The sequence below is a fragment of the Erigeron canadensis genome, chromosome 4, assembly GCF_010389155.1.
Source record: "Erigeron canadensis isolate Cc75 chromosome 4, C_canadensis_v1, whole genome shotgun sequence".
Taxonomy (NCBI): Eukaryota; Viridiplantae; Streptophyta; class Magnoliopsida; order Asterales; family Asteraceae; genus Erigeron; species Erigeron canadensis.
Genome location: NC_057764.1, coordinates 28,765,325 through 28,781,982, shown reverse-complemented (window position 1 = coordinate 28,781,982; position 16,658 = coordinate 28,765,325). Strand labels below are relative to the sequence as shown.

The 16,658-nt window shown below is 32.6% G+C and overlaps 3 protein-coding genes across 3 annotated transcripts; all 3 read left to right on the top strand.

Moving 5' to 3' along the window:
* The first annotated feature begins 969 nt into the window (after positions 1-969).
* On the top strand, positions 970-1,621 carry LOC122597315. The gene is made up of 2 exons (XM_043769922.1): positions 970-1,442; positions 1,504-1,621. Exons 1-2 carry the CDS (start codon positions 970-972, stop codon positions 1,619-1,621), a joined length of 591 nt encoding a protein of 196 aa, XP_043625857.1.
* A 63-nt stretch (positions 1,622-1,684) lies between these two features.
* On the top strand, positions 1,685-2,290 carry LOC122597314. Its single transcript, XM_043769921.1, has 2 exons — positions 1,685-1,856; positions 1,926-2,290. The coding sequence occupies exons 1-2, from the start codon at positions 1,685-1,687 to the stop codon at positions 2,288-2,290; spliced, it is 537 nt and encodes a 178-aa protein (XP_043625856.1).
* Positions 2,291-7,450: 5,160 nt separating this feature from the next.
* Positions 7,451-15,073, top strand: LOC122598622 (type IV inositol polyphosphate 5-phosphatase 9). The gene is made up of 8 exons (XM_043771209.1): positions 7,451-7,462; positions 7,586-7,767; positions 7,863-7,970; positions 8,105-8,459; positions 8,871-9,061; positions 13,565-13,673; positions 14,454-14,608; positions 14,739-15,073. Exons 1-8 carry the CDS (start codon positions 7,451-7,453, stop codon positions 15,004-15,006), a joined length of 1,380 nt encoding a protein of 459 aa, XP_043627144.1. The 3' UTR covers positions 15,007-15,073.
* The last annotated feature ends 1,585 nt before the right edge of the window (positions 15,074-16,658 follow it).

Below are 16,658 nucleotides of genomic sequence, written 5' to 3'. Positions count from 1 at the left end.
TGTTGCGTTTGAATAAATGCATGATTATATGTAGTGCACGCATTTTAATATCATATGCCTTCTGCATGCTTCTATGTATACATGTCATGAAAATGATCAAATGATCATATATAATACAACCATTTGTCAATTACATGTCAACAAATTAAACGCAATTAATTAGGAAGTTAATCAGATTACTAAACTCTCTATATATAATACACTTTTTAATTACTGGATGGTGATTCAGGACCCATGCATGTACGTGGTTATATTTGATGTAATCATATGTATATTAGTATATAGATTTATATTACTGTTTCATTGAGCAAGTTGCATGGTAATTTAATGCATGCACTAAGATATATCATATAAAAGAACAAGATATGTATGACAAAAGATGAGGTATAAACGCAATCCAACATATATACATGTACTATACTTACACTTGCGCTTTTATAACTTCTTTTAAGTTCAAAAGACATCATAGATAATGTATATATTAACTAGAAACTACCTCTTATTACCATACGTATGAGAGGACTTAAAAGTCTTTTACAAAAACGAAAGCTATATATCATCAACTATATATAGCGACTAAGAGGGTAGCCAGTGGTTCGTCCCTGGCCTTGTTTGACTTGCAGGGATGAGTCCACACCGTTGGGTGGGACTCGTTCCTTTCTCGTCCAGCACGCTCGTCCGCCTCGTTCGTTCCTCCAGGGACTAGTCTTCTTTGTTGTTTTTTTTTTGAATGTAACGGTTGGATTTCAAAAGGGAATGAGACAAAAATAAGTTTCACAATTTGGCAAGATTAGCCCCTAAACGGCTATATAGTTCAAAACAGGTTCAAAAAAGTGACAACTTTAGTCCTTAACGGCTAGTTTTTCAAAATGGCTATATATACACTTCAAGTGAACCACCATTTGACACCACTCTTGCATATATTCAGCTATATTATACCAAAACACACTTTCGTATACATAAATCATCATGAACAACCAGTTTCATTCAAGTTTATCAACGTACACGAGACCCGATTTATTTCCTACGGGAGACGATGATGAAGAGCTTTTTGGTATTATGGCCGAATGTGTTGATTTGGTTGAACAAGGTGAATCATCAAGACCATACATACCCCGTAACATCGTCGAAAGAGATCGATATGGTGCTGACGAGCGCCTAATGGCAGCTTACTTTAACGAAAACCCAAAGTATTCGTTGAAGAGCTTTAAGCGACGATTTCGTATGTCTAGACCTATGTTCATGCGCATTGTCAACGACATAATATCATACCCATCTCGCAATCCAAGTCCTGTGCCTTTGCATTTTAAAAGAATGCAAGACAAGCAGCTTGATGCCCGAGGAAAGCCTGGTTTCAGCACCATCCAAAAGTGTGTATGCGCCATACGTCAATTGGCGTATGGCTACAATCCCGACTCGCTTGACGAGTATTTCACAGATGGGTGAAGAAACAGCAAGGTGTTATCTAGACTATTATTGTAAGTTTGTGTTTGAACTTTACAGGGATGAATACTTGCGTAGACCAACACCGAAGGACATACAACACTTGTACGCTCGACATGAAGAGCTTCATGGCTTCCCAGACATGCTTGGAAGCATTGATTGCATGCACTGGCCTTGAAAGAACTGCCCCAAGGCATGGCAAGGTCAGTTTACGTGTGGTGATCACGGTCATCCAACCATCATGCTTGAAGCAGTAGCTTCATACGATAGGTGGATCTGGCATGCTTTTTTCGGCACAACTGGTTCGAACAACGATATAAATGTTCAGAACCAGTCGCCTTTATTTAGGGAAATCATTGAAGATCGTGCACCAGATAGCTCGTTCACTGTTAATGGCACTCACTACAAAAAGGGTTAGTATCTTGCAGACGGCATTTATCCCGAATGGTCGACTTTTGTAAAGGCATATTCATGCCCTCAAGATGAGAAGCGAAAAAAATTTAAAAAGTTTCAAGAAAGTGCCCGGAAGGATGTCGAGCGTGCCTTTGGAGGGCTTCAAAACTCATGGCACATTCTAACCCAACCAGCAAGATCAAAAAGCGTGAATCGGATCACTCGAACAATGTACGCATGTGTTATATTGCATAACATGAAGGTTGAAGACGCGGGGTACGCCATAAGCTCACTTGAGGATGGAGACGACATTGATCCAATCGTTTTACCGGAGCGTACGTTCGAGGAAAGGATTGCACTTCACCAACATACCGGCAAGGAGCTTCGAGATCGCACTGTGCATCATGCTCTTCGTCATGATCTTACGGAGCATGTATGGCGCCTCCCAGCTTAATGTGTGTTTTTTATAATAAACTATTGTTAATGTTTTTATTTTAATGTGTGTTTTCTTTATTTGAAGTATTGTAATGTGTTTTTATAAATAAATTGTGTAATGTTTTTATTTTTAATGAAGTGTTTTTTATTTGTGTATGTTTTAGTTTGTTATAATTTTAGAGGGTTAAAAGTGTAAAGTTTGGATAAATGGGTAGAATTAAATAATTGGTGGGTCCAAGACTAGTCTTTTGTGGATGAGTCCATTGGGTACATTTTGAGGGGATTAATCTTTGGAGTGTTTTTTGCTGATGTAGCGTTGACATGAACTAATCTTTGGTGGATGAGTGGTAACCATTGGGGAGGCTCTAAGTCACCATTCTGTAAAATATCATTACATGGTAATAAATTCCTGAAAATATAGTAATAATATCTATATCTAGTAACTTTAACCTAATTATCATATATAAAATTAAGTTACTGTAGCTAGTAGCATTATTTAAAAAATAAAAGTTTTAGAAATTTTTTTAATTAATGGTGAATTGAATGTTATACGAGTAACTAGTTTTAATATTCATACGATGTACGGAACATATAATACGATATATAAAGTAATCATGTATGCATCGTTAACTATAAGTTGATGATTTAATGACATTATAAACAAAATCAAAATATAAAGGTTATGGTTTTGATTGCAATAGAAAAATATTACTCGTATTAAGGAAAAAAAAGAGCTAGCAAATCTAATATAAAGTTCATTATAATAGTTATTAACAAATTAAATACTTAGGCTAGCCTACTGAAAAAAAATACAAAATACAAAATTAGTCGACCAAATAAATATATGCATCAAGGATCACATTAAATAATGTTTATACAATACAGATGCATCAAAAATATTAGTAAACGTACTGTTCGAATCAAGAATGGATACATATATTCTTATAATTTATATTTAATATTCATAACTTATAGATAAGATTTTAATTTACCCAAACGATTTATATGGTAAGTGGATTTATATTTGATAATTAATACGGAAATCTATAATTAAAATATGACTAAAATTAGGAAAAAAAAATTTAAAAATAAAATAAAAACTGACATGTGTCGATGAAGTAATGTACCACATGTCACATCAAGAATACCTCAATCCTGTTTTAGTTTATTGGTAGATATATATATACATATATACACATAGGGGTGAGTTATTTTGAGAATTCATAAGAAAAAAAGAACTCAAAACCACTATAGACCACACATTTTTTCTCTCTTTCTCCCTCTTCAATTAAATAAGAAAATTCACCCAATTCATTCAAAATGCTATATCTCACAAACCATAAATCGTTGGACGAAACAAAAAGCATGGGTCGTCTTAAAATTTCACCATCTTCCATTAAAGATCCATTTCGATATACTTTTGACGATTTTTTAATTTTCGTTTTCTTTTTGGTACTTATACATAATTTACACATGTGTAGGTTGAACAAAAATTATGATTCGGAGCGGGCTTCGCCATTAAGGATATTCATAAACCAAAGCTGGTGGGGGTGATAGGTCATTGAGGGTGATATGTCATAGTGTGATAGGTCATAGAGGGTGATAGGTCATAGGGGATGGCTGGTGATGAGTGATCTACCTAACGGGCTCCGCCCTTAGCCACTATGGCTCCGCCTTTGGCTACCATGGCTCCGCTATGGATTGACGGTTTCCGCCCTTAACCTTCATTGTTATGTACATATGTTCATTTAGTAATTATGTGAAAACAATAATCCTACACATGTTTAGGTACACAAGTACAAGAGGAAATTAAAATGAAAATTAAAAAGTAGTTAAAAGTATATCGAATTTGATCTCTAAGGAAAGATGACGAAATTCTAAGACTACCCATGTTTTTTGTTTCGTCTAACGATTTACGGTTTGTGAGATAAAACATTTTGAATGATTTGGGTGAATTTTATTATTTAATTGAAGAGAAAGAAAGAAAGAAAGAATGTGTGGTTAAAAATGATTATTGAGTTTTTTTTTATTTGCGGGTTCTTATATAATCTTTTCCCGTATCCTATTTCTGTATTATCCCAATATATTACAAATCTATCAATACAGGGGATTGACTCTGCGTTTTCTCAACGGTAGCCGAGGGGCAACAGTCTCTCCTCAAGGATTAAACTAATCATAGATAGTAATTAAAAAGCTCGATCAATTGTATGACCAAAGATTTTTTTGTTTAATTTTTTCAATAATGGCTAATTTGTTAACAATATTTATCAGTCGATTTTGTGACAAGTAAGTTTGGTGCAGAAAAGATTAGCCACTCATGATTTTACGAACAAATCCTTTACAAATAAATGTTTACATATGACGTCATAGCAAAAACTTGTCATCTTCAAGCAGCTTTAATTATTCAAACTATTATCCTTTTGTAGACTATTAATGTTATATATTTTTTTTCTTACATTATATACAACCATTTAAAATGAGCCGGAAAAAGATTAATATAGATACATATTATGATGTCTTTATACAATGAATGCAAGATCAATTAGTTAAGTCTTTTCTGATTTTACTTTAAATTATGGGTTGGACTTTTAGAATAATATGTTTTGGGAGTTTATCATTTGAATCACCTATACCGTTGGCTTATAATTTATATCTCTCGGTCTAAAGTACATGAAAAATCGAATTTACTATATAAAAGTAAAGTGCATCTTAATATCAAATACTAATCGACTTATTGTTACAAAAAAGATACGAAGTCTTTATGGTGAAAGAAATACCCCGAACGTAAATTTTAATATAAATCAATGCCTAAATTATACTGTATACGAGTAATGGACATTTTGGTTCTTTGTGGCCTCAAAACTCCAATGGTCTCTCAACAACGCAGCACAGATAAGAGGCCTCCCATTGGGCCATAGATGCTTTCTATTTAAAATTCACATGTTTTTGGTACAATTAAGTAAAATTAATGTTTATGTCTCAAGTCAACATAAACAAGCACTAAAATCCAGTCTCATCAACATTAGAAAACAGATACCTTCCTATTCGCCAATATAACAATATTAATATTATACGGCGGCACTTTCTCTCTCTGCCTGATGTAAGTACATACGCACTTTTCTATTTTTTTTTTTTTACAATATATCAATCTTACTCGTTGATATTACAAATTTACAATTTAACACGCTAGGATCAAATACGAGAGAAGATAAATAACATAATACAAAAACTAAATCAACATTTAATTCGTCTATTTATTTAGTATATAAGATAAGTAGCTAGGTATAGTACAATGTAAGGGGCAAAGGTGTAGAGCCAAAGTGTGGTTCTTTGGCTTGTTTTTGGCTCTTGTCGACCAATCTCAAAAAGGATTCACCAGAAAATCGAAGAAACATCACCAGAAACCCCAAAAAGGAGTAGCCAGAAAACATGCAGCAACGGAAACCAGAAACCCCAAAAAAGGAGTTCACCGAAAAAGCATATACAACTGTAGCAGTTACCAGAAACCCCAAAGAAAAGTAGCCAATGATAAAAGTGAATGTTTTGGCCGGCGACTACCGGAAACCTCAAAAAGGAATTTCGGATCTCACCGGCAAAGGGTGTTGTTACGTTAGGAGCATTGGCTAGTCATTTCCAACAATGGAAGCCAAGAAACCATAGTATTTGCCTCAAAATCGAAAACCCCAAATAAAAAAATTATGTTTCGGTGGGATGCTTTTTGCCACAACTAAAAAAAACAAACGGTCACATAGCACGCTCCCAACGTTCACAAGGATCGGCCAAATATGGCCGATATATATAGCCGATGGAATATGTTGATGCTTGCCGATACAAAAGATACAATGAAGCCAAAGAGCTGATGCAAACCAAAGAAAAGAACCAATATTTATTGTCCCCTAGTTAACTACATACGTTGATCGGTCTCTTGCGGTGTTTGATTGTTGGCAGCAGTGATAGACAATGGTTGTATAGAAAATACAAATGAAACAAAAGATTTTACTAGCTAGCTAGTGTTTCTGATAACTAGCATTCAATTTGAATATTGTTGAGTTAATTAGAGATAATCTTTAATTTGTACCTTTATACGGAGTACATAACGGTATCGGATATCCTAATGTCGACGTACATGCTTATTAGATAGACACTAGCTAGTATCCAAGTTTAAAATATTATTTAATGTGTTCACCCGAAGAAACAAGAATACACAATTTATAAAAATATAATTGATACAGTTTTTTCTTGAATTCTATAGTTATATATTATCCATGATAAAGTTAACTTTATATATATCTATACTACTCAATATTTTAAATTTCATATATACCCAAATTATTTCTTTCTTTTATTTACTAATTTGAATATAACCACCTAATATATCCGGGGTATTCGATTCCAATGAAATTATTTACAACATATATTTTTCAACTCTTAAAAATACTAAACTATCTCCTTTTATATCAATTACTTTTACAGTAATAACCACACTGTTATTGTCCCTACTGTACCATCTGTCGCCATCATCACCCATTGCTATTACCGTTACTGTCACCAACACTAACTGTCGTATCGTGCGAATGTGTGGCTAGTTTAAATTAATTAGAGAGCGTTTTTATCGCAAAATCAAGTAAACAAAAGCCATATCATCATATCCTAATCAGAGGGCGTTTTAACGCAAAATAACAAATTTAAGCCGTATTATCATATGATTCGTATTACCTCATTCCTCATTTTGTTGTTTCTATAGAGTATAGTCCCAACTTTCCCCCTTTCTTCTTTTTTTGAACATTCATTTTTTGATCAGAGCCTGTTCATCTTATATATGGTCTCTACACTCACCGGGTAGGATGCCATTGCGGTAGATCACAAGGAAAACTCCTGGACCCGGTAAAACCTACGTCTCCTTGGATTCGAACCCTGATTGCCCAATAAACATAAACCTAAATTGGAGGTCCGAGATGATATCAACCCATTGGCCTTTCCCCCTTTTTCTAAGTCATATAATTGAATTGAATAATTAAAAAAGTACTTTTTAATGTGAGAATCAAATTAAAATGTAGTTTATAATTTCGAAACCTCGCCTTATTTCTTCCCCTCATCTCTTTATATCTCTTTGGATATTCTCTTTGCGAGGGGGTTTCTCTATACTCTCACTTGGCCACCATCATTTTCCTTTCATACCATGCGAGGAGAAGTGAGTCCCTCCCTCTAACTCTATCTATCTCTATATATTGTTAGACACACATAACATGATAACATGCATCGATCTATACATGCGTACAAGGTTTGCTGACATTATTCTTATCTTGTGTTTAAGATTATGTGGCCAAGATTAGTAGCTAGCAAGCTACTAAGGAAAACATTAGGATCTAACAACTTCGTCGCGGATTTTCCTGGAAACGACACCTATTCTTTTGTTAATCTACCAATATTGGATCTCGAACCTGTCTCGAGTCCTAAGATAATTTTGAGTAATCATCATCATACACAAAAGTTCAAGTAAGATATATACCTTTAGCTAGTTACACACATAACATACATTAAACATTTCTTTGTGTTTTCATAAGTTTGTGACTTTTATATATAATATGTAGGGTCTTCGTGAGTACATGGAACGTTGGTGGTGTTTCACCTAGTGAAGATTTAAATATCGACGATTTGTTAGATACATGCAATACTCCGTGCGATGTCTATGTCTTTGGGTAATAATTTATTTATACTAGCTAGCTAGTTTGGATTATTTTACAAAAGATAATTAATTTTTTAAGTAAAATATATGCTTATGGAGCTAGCTAAGAAATTCTCTAAAAATTGCAAACTTCCTACATGTTTTAAGATTTCAAGAAGTGGTTCCTCTAAGAGCTTCCAATGTTCTTGGTTCGGAGAAGAAGAAAATATCGATGAAATGGAACTCACTGATAAGAAAAACTCTAAACAAGAACTCAAACAACCGAAGCTACAAAAATGATAACTTGGATGACAAGAAACAAAGTTTTTTCCGTGCTGCGGCAAAAAGCAACAAATCAAAGATTGAAAGTAGCATGATCCAACCAGAGTTTCGGTGTTTAATCAGTAAACAAATGGTTGGGATAATGATATCCGTTTGGGTTCGCAGTGATCTTCATCCTTTCTTCAGAAATCCTAGCGTTTCTTGCGTTGGTTGCGGTGTCATGGGATGCCTTGGAAACAAGGTAATTAAACTATTTTTGCTTTAAAGAGGTATGTAATTAACCTTTGCTTAAATATAAAATTATCTGTCTTTTTCTTATAACTTGTTGTCGTCTTTATCTATCATTATAACCATGTATGTAGTCCAATTAAAACAACTGTTTTCACAAAGCTAGGTTAAATCAGTATTTGTTCTTGAATCAGTCTCTTCCAATCAAACAATTGACCCGATTAATATGAAATCCTAGTTCTGTCACTGTGTAGTTGGGTACAAAGATTTTCATTTTACACGATGAGTTCACACTTCAAAAACATCAAATGTAAAAGAGTATATATGCATGCTCTTGATCCCCAATTGTAGATAATGACAATCGAACGCATATATATGACACATATCTTTAAATTTTCTCATGTGGTAATCTTGTCATCTACAGGGCTCAGTGTCGGTTCGATTCCAATTTCATGAGACAAGTTTTTGCTTTGTATGTAGCCATCTAGCATCCGGAGGAAGAGAGGGAGACGAGAGAGTAAGAAACGCCAATGCCGCGGAGATATTGTCTAGAACAAGTTTTCCGACTGCCATGGGGCCTTCCCTTGATCTACCAAGAAAAATTTTAGATCACGAGTACGTCTTTAACTATACTTTTAAACTGTTTAATATGTTTGTTTTTGTTATGGATATATAAACCATCATTATCTTTAAACACTAGAAAAACCTAGAATACCACTAGAACAAGCGATTAGGAATTACAAATAATACGTAGATTCATTAATTTGTATATACAAACGAATATCGATTTAGAAAAGTTAATAAGTTGCTTTCTGTTATGAGTATATAATTTGCTAATAATGTGGCCAATCTGCATTTCGTATTTGCTTTTATATTTTAAACCAACTAGTGGGATTAATTAACAAATAATGAGTTAAGTTCCCGGTAGTAAACAAAAAGAAAACGAATGTGACATAATAAAAATCAACGGGTCCACAGTTTATTGAATTTTTTAAGTTGTTTTCTTGTCTCTATCGTATGTAGTCGATGGATGATATAAAACTACCTTTATGATTATAGTTTTTTCTTTATGATTAATTATCATTTATACAGAAAATTACAGAGGAAGAAACAAAAGTATCTTACTCTAACATTCATGACAAAAAAAAGATTGTAACTTTTAGATAACCACCAAACAGGTACAAAGGGGAAAAAACTTCCCGGTTTTGGTATTGATAGAATCAAAAGCCACTAATTAAAACTTGGTACCGGTTCTAATACAATATGAACCGGTATAAATACGTGGCCGCAACTAGGGGTGTTCAAACGGTCGGGTTTCGGTTTAATAAGGTTAGTCGGTTTGGTTTAATCGGGTCTTAAATAAAAATTTAACCAACCAATACCCAATCCAAAAATGTAAACACCCGATCCAAACCACCCAAAAAACATTCGGTTTAAATGGATTGGGGCCCAATAAATCCGAATATGTAAAATGATTCAAAAATTAAACTAAACATATATAACGACTTATCATGGATAGTAAGTTAGAACTAAATTTGTAACATATCTTAAGTAAATTAACTACATAAATATAGTGATGGTGTTGTCTTCATGATATCATACTACAATTATTCTAGAATACTTGCATTTTGACTACGCGATATATATAACCAAGTTCATCAATATTAACTTATCGGGTTTCGGTTTGGGCCCCAAATTTTATTTTTTTACCCAAAACCAATCCAATACCCGATACTTTTATTCGGTTATAACCAATTAACCAACCAAATCCAAACAACCCAAGCCCAGTTAACCCAAATCCAATTGGATTGGGCGGTTTTCCGAATGAAACCAAATAATGAACACCCCTAGTGCCCGCAACCATATTGATATTTTTCGTTGTTTGCTATGAGCCTAGCAAAATAAATATTGGGATAGGATCTCCCCTCCCCCTCAAAATCAGACGTAAAAGTACCCGATACAATATTGATTCCGACCCAATTTGAACCAATATTAGTACGGGCCGCAACCATATCGATATGTTTTAGTGTTTGCGAGGTTTTTCCAGTACCGTATCAGTCCCGATTCTAATACTAATTAAAAGTGGGCATCGATGCGATCCCACTAGAGACAGACTACCATTTCCCGGCACCATGATCGAGATAGTACTGGAACTGGATTTGATACTTGTAATTTTTTTCTCATCTAGGTCAAATTTTATTTAATTTATATCATTTAGTTTACATCTAAAACCTCGATTTATACTAAGCTTTTTTAACTAACCGTTATTTTTTAAAAATTTATTAAAATAATTATTTATATTCAGTTGGGACTAAACCCAAACCATCCCATAAACCTTCCGACCCAGTAAGTATCAACATATATAATATACAAGGACGAAGCCAGAAATTTTGATGTAAGGGGCAATTTTTAAAAATTGTTTGTTATAATTAGAAGAGTCATATCCGAGAATGTTAAAAAAAAAGACCCTAGCTTGAGAAAAAAAATGGACCCTTAAATAAATTTATTCTCCACACTGGGTGTAACACTCATATTTAAAAATACAATTTTTAAAAAAATAAATAAACATCACACGTGTCGGAAAAAGTCTTATTAAATTAAAACATATTCAATCATAATGTACGAAACCAAAAAAATATACCTTTTTAGGAAATAGTTAGCTTGAAAAATTCTACATAACTATAATGATTATCATTATTAGTTGTTTATGATATATATATATATATAATAATTTGAAAGGAAAATAGTTTTTTCACAAATAGCTACACTATTAATGTATTACACATTTATATATTCAAATAGAGAAAACTTTTTTTTTAAACCTTTATTCATTTTTTTTAATAAAAATAAAAACTATTCAAGTTTTTTATTCTCATAATGAAAAGATCTATCTCAAAATTAATGTTTCGATGCCCAATAACTTCCATAGAATACGCTTATGAAAATGAAGATAACATTTGTATTTATTTCTTACTTTTAGAAAATAATTACAAATATACCATTTAAGTTATGAAAAATTACATTGTACTAAAATTAGAGTGGGAACAGATGACCCCACTGCCCCCAAGTTGCCTCCGTCCATGATAATATATATATATATATATATATATTTGGTTCGTGTATGCAAGTGAGGATTGAACAAGGGCCTACGTAAGGGATAATTGAATTGCCCATAAACACGAACAAGACCCCGACCCATTTGCTTGATGCATACTTGGGTTCAAAGGGCTTGGGTGTGAGTTAGTCACTTGTTGCTAGGTATATATATAGCCGAATACAAGGTTTTGGTACGGAATCACTCTCGGGAATCAGACCTTGAGTCGGGTAAAGTTTATTACATTGTCAGTCTGTCACGTATAAAGGGTCGGATCCAAGTATTGATTCGAGTGCTAGGGATAAAATCGGCCTAGTTGACGTGTACATGTCCGACTACTAGGGGCAGATTTAAGGACCTTTTGATCCATAGGGGCCTTAAAGACAAATTGCTAGGCGAATATCTGGCTTTATTCGTATGAAACTCGGTTGACTGGCCTATCTAGGAACTAAGAAATGAATGTGGAAGATCTAACCTGACATAAGCCCCTTTAATCTTTTTTTGTTTCTAGTTTAGTCTTATGAATGCCCAATTCCCAATGATAAGGAAATGATACATCTTCTTAACTGATACTCCTAACTACAAGAACATATAACAAAATTAAAAGATGAGATTAAAAAAAAGTTAGTAAAATTCATATGTCATATATGTTTAGAGGATTAATATTTTCCAGTTATCAATACTTTGGAAAATCATGACATCGATAATTCTATTAATATTAAATTATAACTAAATTCTTTCTAGATGTTGGGAAAATTGTACCATTCTTGCGAGTGATTCTCATTTTTAAGAATTAGATTGGTGCCCGCGCAATGCAATGACGGTGAGACGGTGACGGTATTAATTATTAACGTAAAAATAATTTCATTGCGGTAGGTGATGTGATAAACTTTTGTGGTGGAATGTGAAAGGGGGAGAAATGGACGAATTGTGGATTAGTGTTTTTTTCTATTTGTTTCTACATGAGGGAGATATAGGGTTAGAATTTTTTTAAGGACATTTTAGTCACAATTTATAAAATGAAAATAATGATATATTATGATGGATGATAAATTAAATATATCATGTTTTTAAATTTAAAGGATGAATATTGAGTTTGTTTTATAACGGACTATAGATAATATATTGTGACATTAGATATTTAGGAACTTGATATATTTACCTGTATGTATTCAAGAGATTAGTGTGTTACATTTCCATTTTATTGTGATATTAGAAAGATTAGTAATTTTTTAAGAGGATTTTTTTTGTTCAAAACATCATTTTCTTTCAATGGTCAAGTCAAATCTAGATTTAAAAAGATTTTCAATTGTAAAACGCATTGTTACTTTTTCGTTAAAAGTATAATAATATTTTAGGTTGTTTGACAAAAAGCCAAAGTCGGTAGTCATTTGTTTAATTAGTTACTCGTAATTAATATACAACCGCCCCAACGAGATGATTGCTTGATTGATACAGAATATTGCTTTTCGAGATAAAGCCTTCAACTAAAAAAATGTGCGTAAATAGATTGACTAGCTGATTAATTAGTTGGTAACTAAGAAGAGACAATATTATCCAATTACCTGTGAGTCAGTGAGATATAGGATAGGGGTTGGTAATTAGTGTTTTCCGTTCAAAATAGTATTTTCACATGTTTATATTATATTTACCGTCTCCGTCTGCTACCTAGAATTCTAGAAATGTACAATATTATTCAAACTTTTTTAATTACTCATGAAAGGTATGCTTTTATTTGAACTTTTTTATGTTTGAAATTTAATAAATAAACTGGTAAATAGAAAAGCTTTATGTTATTTGGTAATATTGATTTTTTTTTTTACTTAGATATAAACGATTTAACTGAAGTATTTAATTAATTGTATCATTTTTCCGGTCACCTCAAAACTTTTTACTTTAGATGTTCTCAAACATCTGGTTACCTTGATGATTATGAGGCTGATTTCATAAATGTGGCTAAAAAAGGTGTGTATTCATAATTTATATGTGTTTAAAGTTAACCAAAACATATTTTATAATGACAGTCGAGTCGTGTTGCTTGGAGATCTCAATTATCGGATTTCCTTGCCGGAGAGGGAGACTAGATTGCTAGTGAAAAGGAAGGATTGGAATACTCTACTTGAGAATGATCAGGTAACTATAAAAATGACATTACCTCGATGGTAATCGTAGGACTAATTAAGCTTAAGTATAGTCTCTTTTGGAAATATTTAAACACTTAGGGTGTGTTTAATTCATGAAAATGTTTTCTAATTTTCTATTTCTAATATTCTAGAAAATAAAAAGAGTTTTCCATCTCTAAAAAACAAATGAAAATTTTAAAAACGCGTTCAAAAACTAGAAATACTATTTTTATTTTAAAAAACATATTCGAATATACATGGTTAAGTGGGAGGTTGGGGGTGACGGGGGCCAGGATCAGGGCGTAGGGTAGTTAATATAATATGATGTTTTTTAAATTTAAGAAAATGGAAAATGAAAAGTGGAAAACAATAAAAAAGTGTTTTCTAGTTTCCCATAGAAAAATAAAAAACAATGTTTTCTGTTTTCTTGAAAAACATTTTTGGAAAACTAAGATTTGAACATCTTTTATATTTTCTATGTTTTCTTAAAAAATGGAAATGAAAAACAAGAACTGTTTTTTGGAACTAAACGCATCCTTAATTAGGGGTGTGTTTGGTTCAAAAATTTTAAAGAAATATGGTGAAGAATTAGAAATTTCCATGTGTTAACTTACTATGGCAAAATATGATTTTGAATTTCTTTTCATCAAATTCTTTTAAATTCGGTGAACCAAGCAGTAGTTTAATTCGTAATCTATTGGAATCCCATATTTAATTATTTCGAATCTAAAATTTCCTATAATTCAACTTGGATTAATTTTTTTTCGTTTTGCCTTGGAATTACTAAAAGCTTCGAATGGAACTCATGGATGGTCAAGCATTTGAAATTTGGCATGAAGGAACAATCAATTTTGCTCCTACTTACAAATACCACCTTAATTGTGATGAATACTATGGTTGTGGTAATCTTGGTACCAAAGGCAAAAAGAAACGTGCTCCTGCCTGGTAATTTTTTCTCTTGAGCTTTATATCGAAATATTTTCTGTTTTGCAAATTCACACTAGAGAAAACTTTGAAAAAATAAAAAAAAAAATCTTGCATGGTTTTATTAAAAAAATTGGTTTTGTTTATATAGGTGTGATAGGATAATTTGGACAGGGGAAGGACTAAAGCAACTTCTATATGCAAGAAGTGAAACCCGTTTATCTGATCATAGGCCCGTGAAGGCGATTTTCTCTACGGAAGTTAAAGTTTCACGAATCCGGTACCAAAACTTTTGTTTATCAGAGAGGTATGGACAACGTAGAACCAAAGCCGATTTGGATTTCCATTCGGATGATGAATACTCGAGTCATTCAGGGCGGTTAAGCTTCCATTTAAAAAACAAAACAACGACTCCATGAAAGTGACCGGCTGTTTCGTTGATCAAAGATTATTATTATACATATATAACAAAGAGAAAACAAAGATATAGACGATTTCAACTATGGTTGTTCATGCTTTTCAGCCCAAAATTGTCGACTTCACTTTGCTTTGATAGTTTGATTGGTATATATAAGTACAAACATAAGAGACAGTAGTACATATTTTTGTAACATAAAAACTATGAGATTTGTTGTTCCTGTGGTAGACCAACTTTGATTCCATTAGGATTGTGGTTGGCCTGATTTTAATGGGGTTATTTAATTAAAAGAAAAGTATGATATAATATGTAATTAGTATTAGATCATATGTATACGAAAGAGTTGGTGCACCCACCTTATTGTATGTATATTTTCATTGATTTAATGTTTGATTTTTATATGTACTTTTGAAGATATATGTAGTTAAAATCATGTTCCATAATTTTGAGGATATAATAGCTAATGTAAGAAACAGGCTAAGTGTTTACTGTTCAAGTAGAGGTTTGGAAAAAAATAAATAAATAATTTTTTTTTATTCGGAAGGATTGTGGTTGATTGTAGAGGTGAGTAAAAATCGAACCAATAACTCAAAAATCGAAAAAATCCGATAAAAACAAAACCAGAAAACCAAACCAATCAAAAATCCAATGGATTCGGTTTTGGATTTAAAAACCGAACATTTCTGTTCGGTTTTCGGTTTCATTTGAAAAACCGAACCATTCAAACTGATACGAACCATAATTTTATATATTTCAATTTATCTTATACTTTTATTAGTTTACTTTCAAATCTATAATTATGCTTATCTGGTAATTTACTAGTTTGTTAATTTAGTTCAGCATCCTAGCTTTTTTCAGTTGGCTAGTGTATACTTCGCTACTTCTTACAAGAAATGTTTGTATGTTTACTAATCTGGTCCATTTTTGTGTTTCTAACTTCCTATTCGTTATTTAGTATCTTGTTTAATATAACTGAACTTTTATTTTAGTTTTTTTTTTATCTTGTTTCTTTTTTACATAATAAATATAACAATTAAGACCTTAATCGTTCATTCAATTTTCATGTTTCTTTTTCGACTTGATAAACAAAAATAACCGAGAAGTACCTATATTTTACTTAATAGATACAAACATTATTTATACATTCAACCACTTAATACACTCAACACTTAATAGAAAGAAAAAAAAGAGGACTAAATGTATACCCATAATTTAATAAGCTAAACATGCGCAGATGTTTTTGTTTCCCTGAAGTAAATGTAGAGCTAGTTAATTATCGACTCCATTGATCGTAATGAAAATAAACTATAGCGGCATTCCAAAGTCCTGCAATAAAGTTTGGATCCGGGGATACCAGAGTTCGAGTCTAAGCAGGCGAGGTTTTACCTCCAATTTAACGTCGTGCCTTCTGTAGCGGTTAAACTGGTGAGTTTTCCCTCCCTTGTGGTCCCTGACTTCGTGGATCGGTCGCTACTGTCTGCCCGTATTAACGTAACGACTAGCCGTTCCGTGACACGAATGTTGAAAAAAAATAGGTGGTCTAGGTGGATGGGCTTTTTTCATCTAATTATCCGAAGAAGCAAATTGAATTGTACCCAAACTTTAGCCTAATAATTAACACTGGGCTAATATTTATTTATTTTTAAAGAGGGC

Bases quoted from the DNA above. Each gene is read 5' to 3' on its own strand.
- LOC122597315 (XM_043769922.1), top strand. From the start codon at position 970: ATGAACAACCAGTTTCATTCAAGTTTATCAACGTACACGAGACCCGAT. The intron at 1,443-1,503 runs GTGAAGAAACAG...TGAACTTTACAG, and splicing joins GACGAGTATTTCACAGATGG to GGATGAATACTTGCGTAGAC.
- LOC122597314 (XM_043769921.1), top strand. From the start codon at position 1,685: ATGCTTGAAGCAGTAGCTTCATACGATAGGTGGATCTGGCATGCTTTT. The intron at 1,857-1,925 runs GTTAGTATCTTG...CATGCCCTCAAG, and splicing joins TGGCACTCACTACAAAAAGG to ATGAGAAGCGAAAAAAATTT.
- LOC122598622 (XM_043771209.1), top strand. The intron at 7,768-7,862 runs GTAAGATATATA...TATAATATGTAG, and splicing joins CATCATACACAAAAGTTCAA to GGTCTTCGTGAGTACATGGA. The intron at 7,971-8,104 runs GTAATAATTTAT...ACATGTTTTAAG, and splicing joins TGCGATGTCTATGTCTTTGG to ATTTCAAGAAGTGGTTCCTC.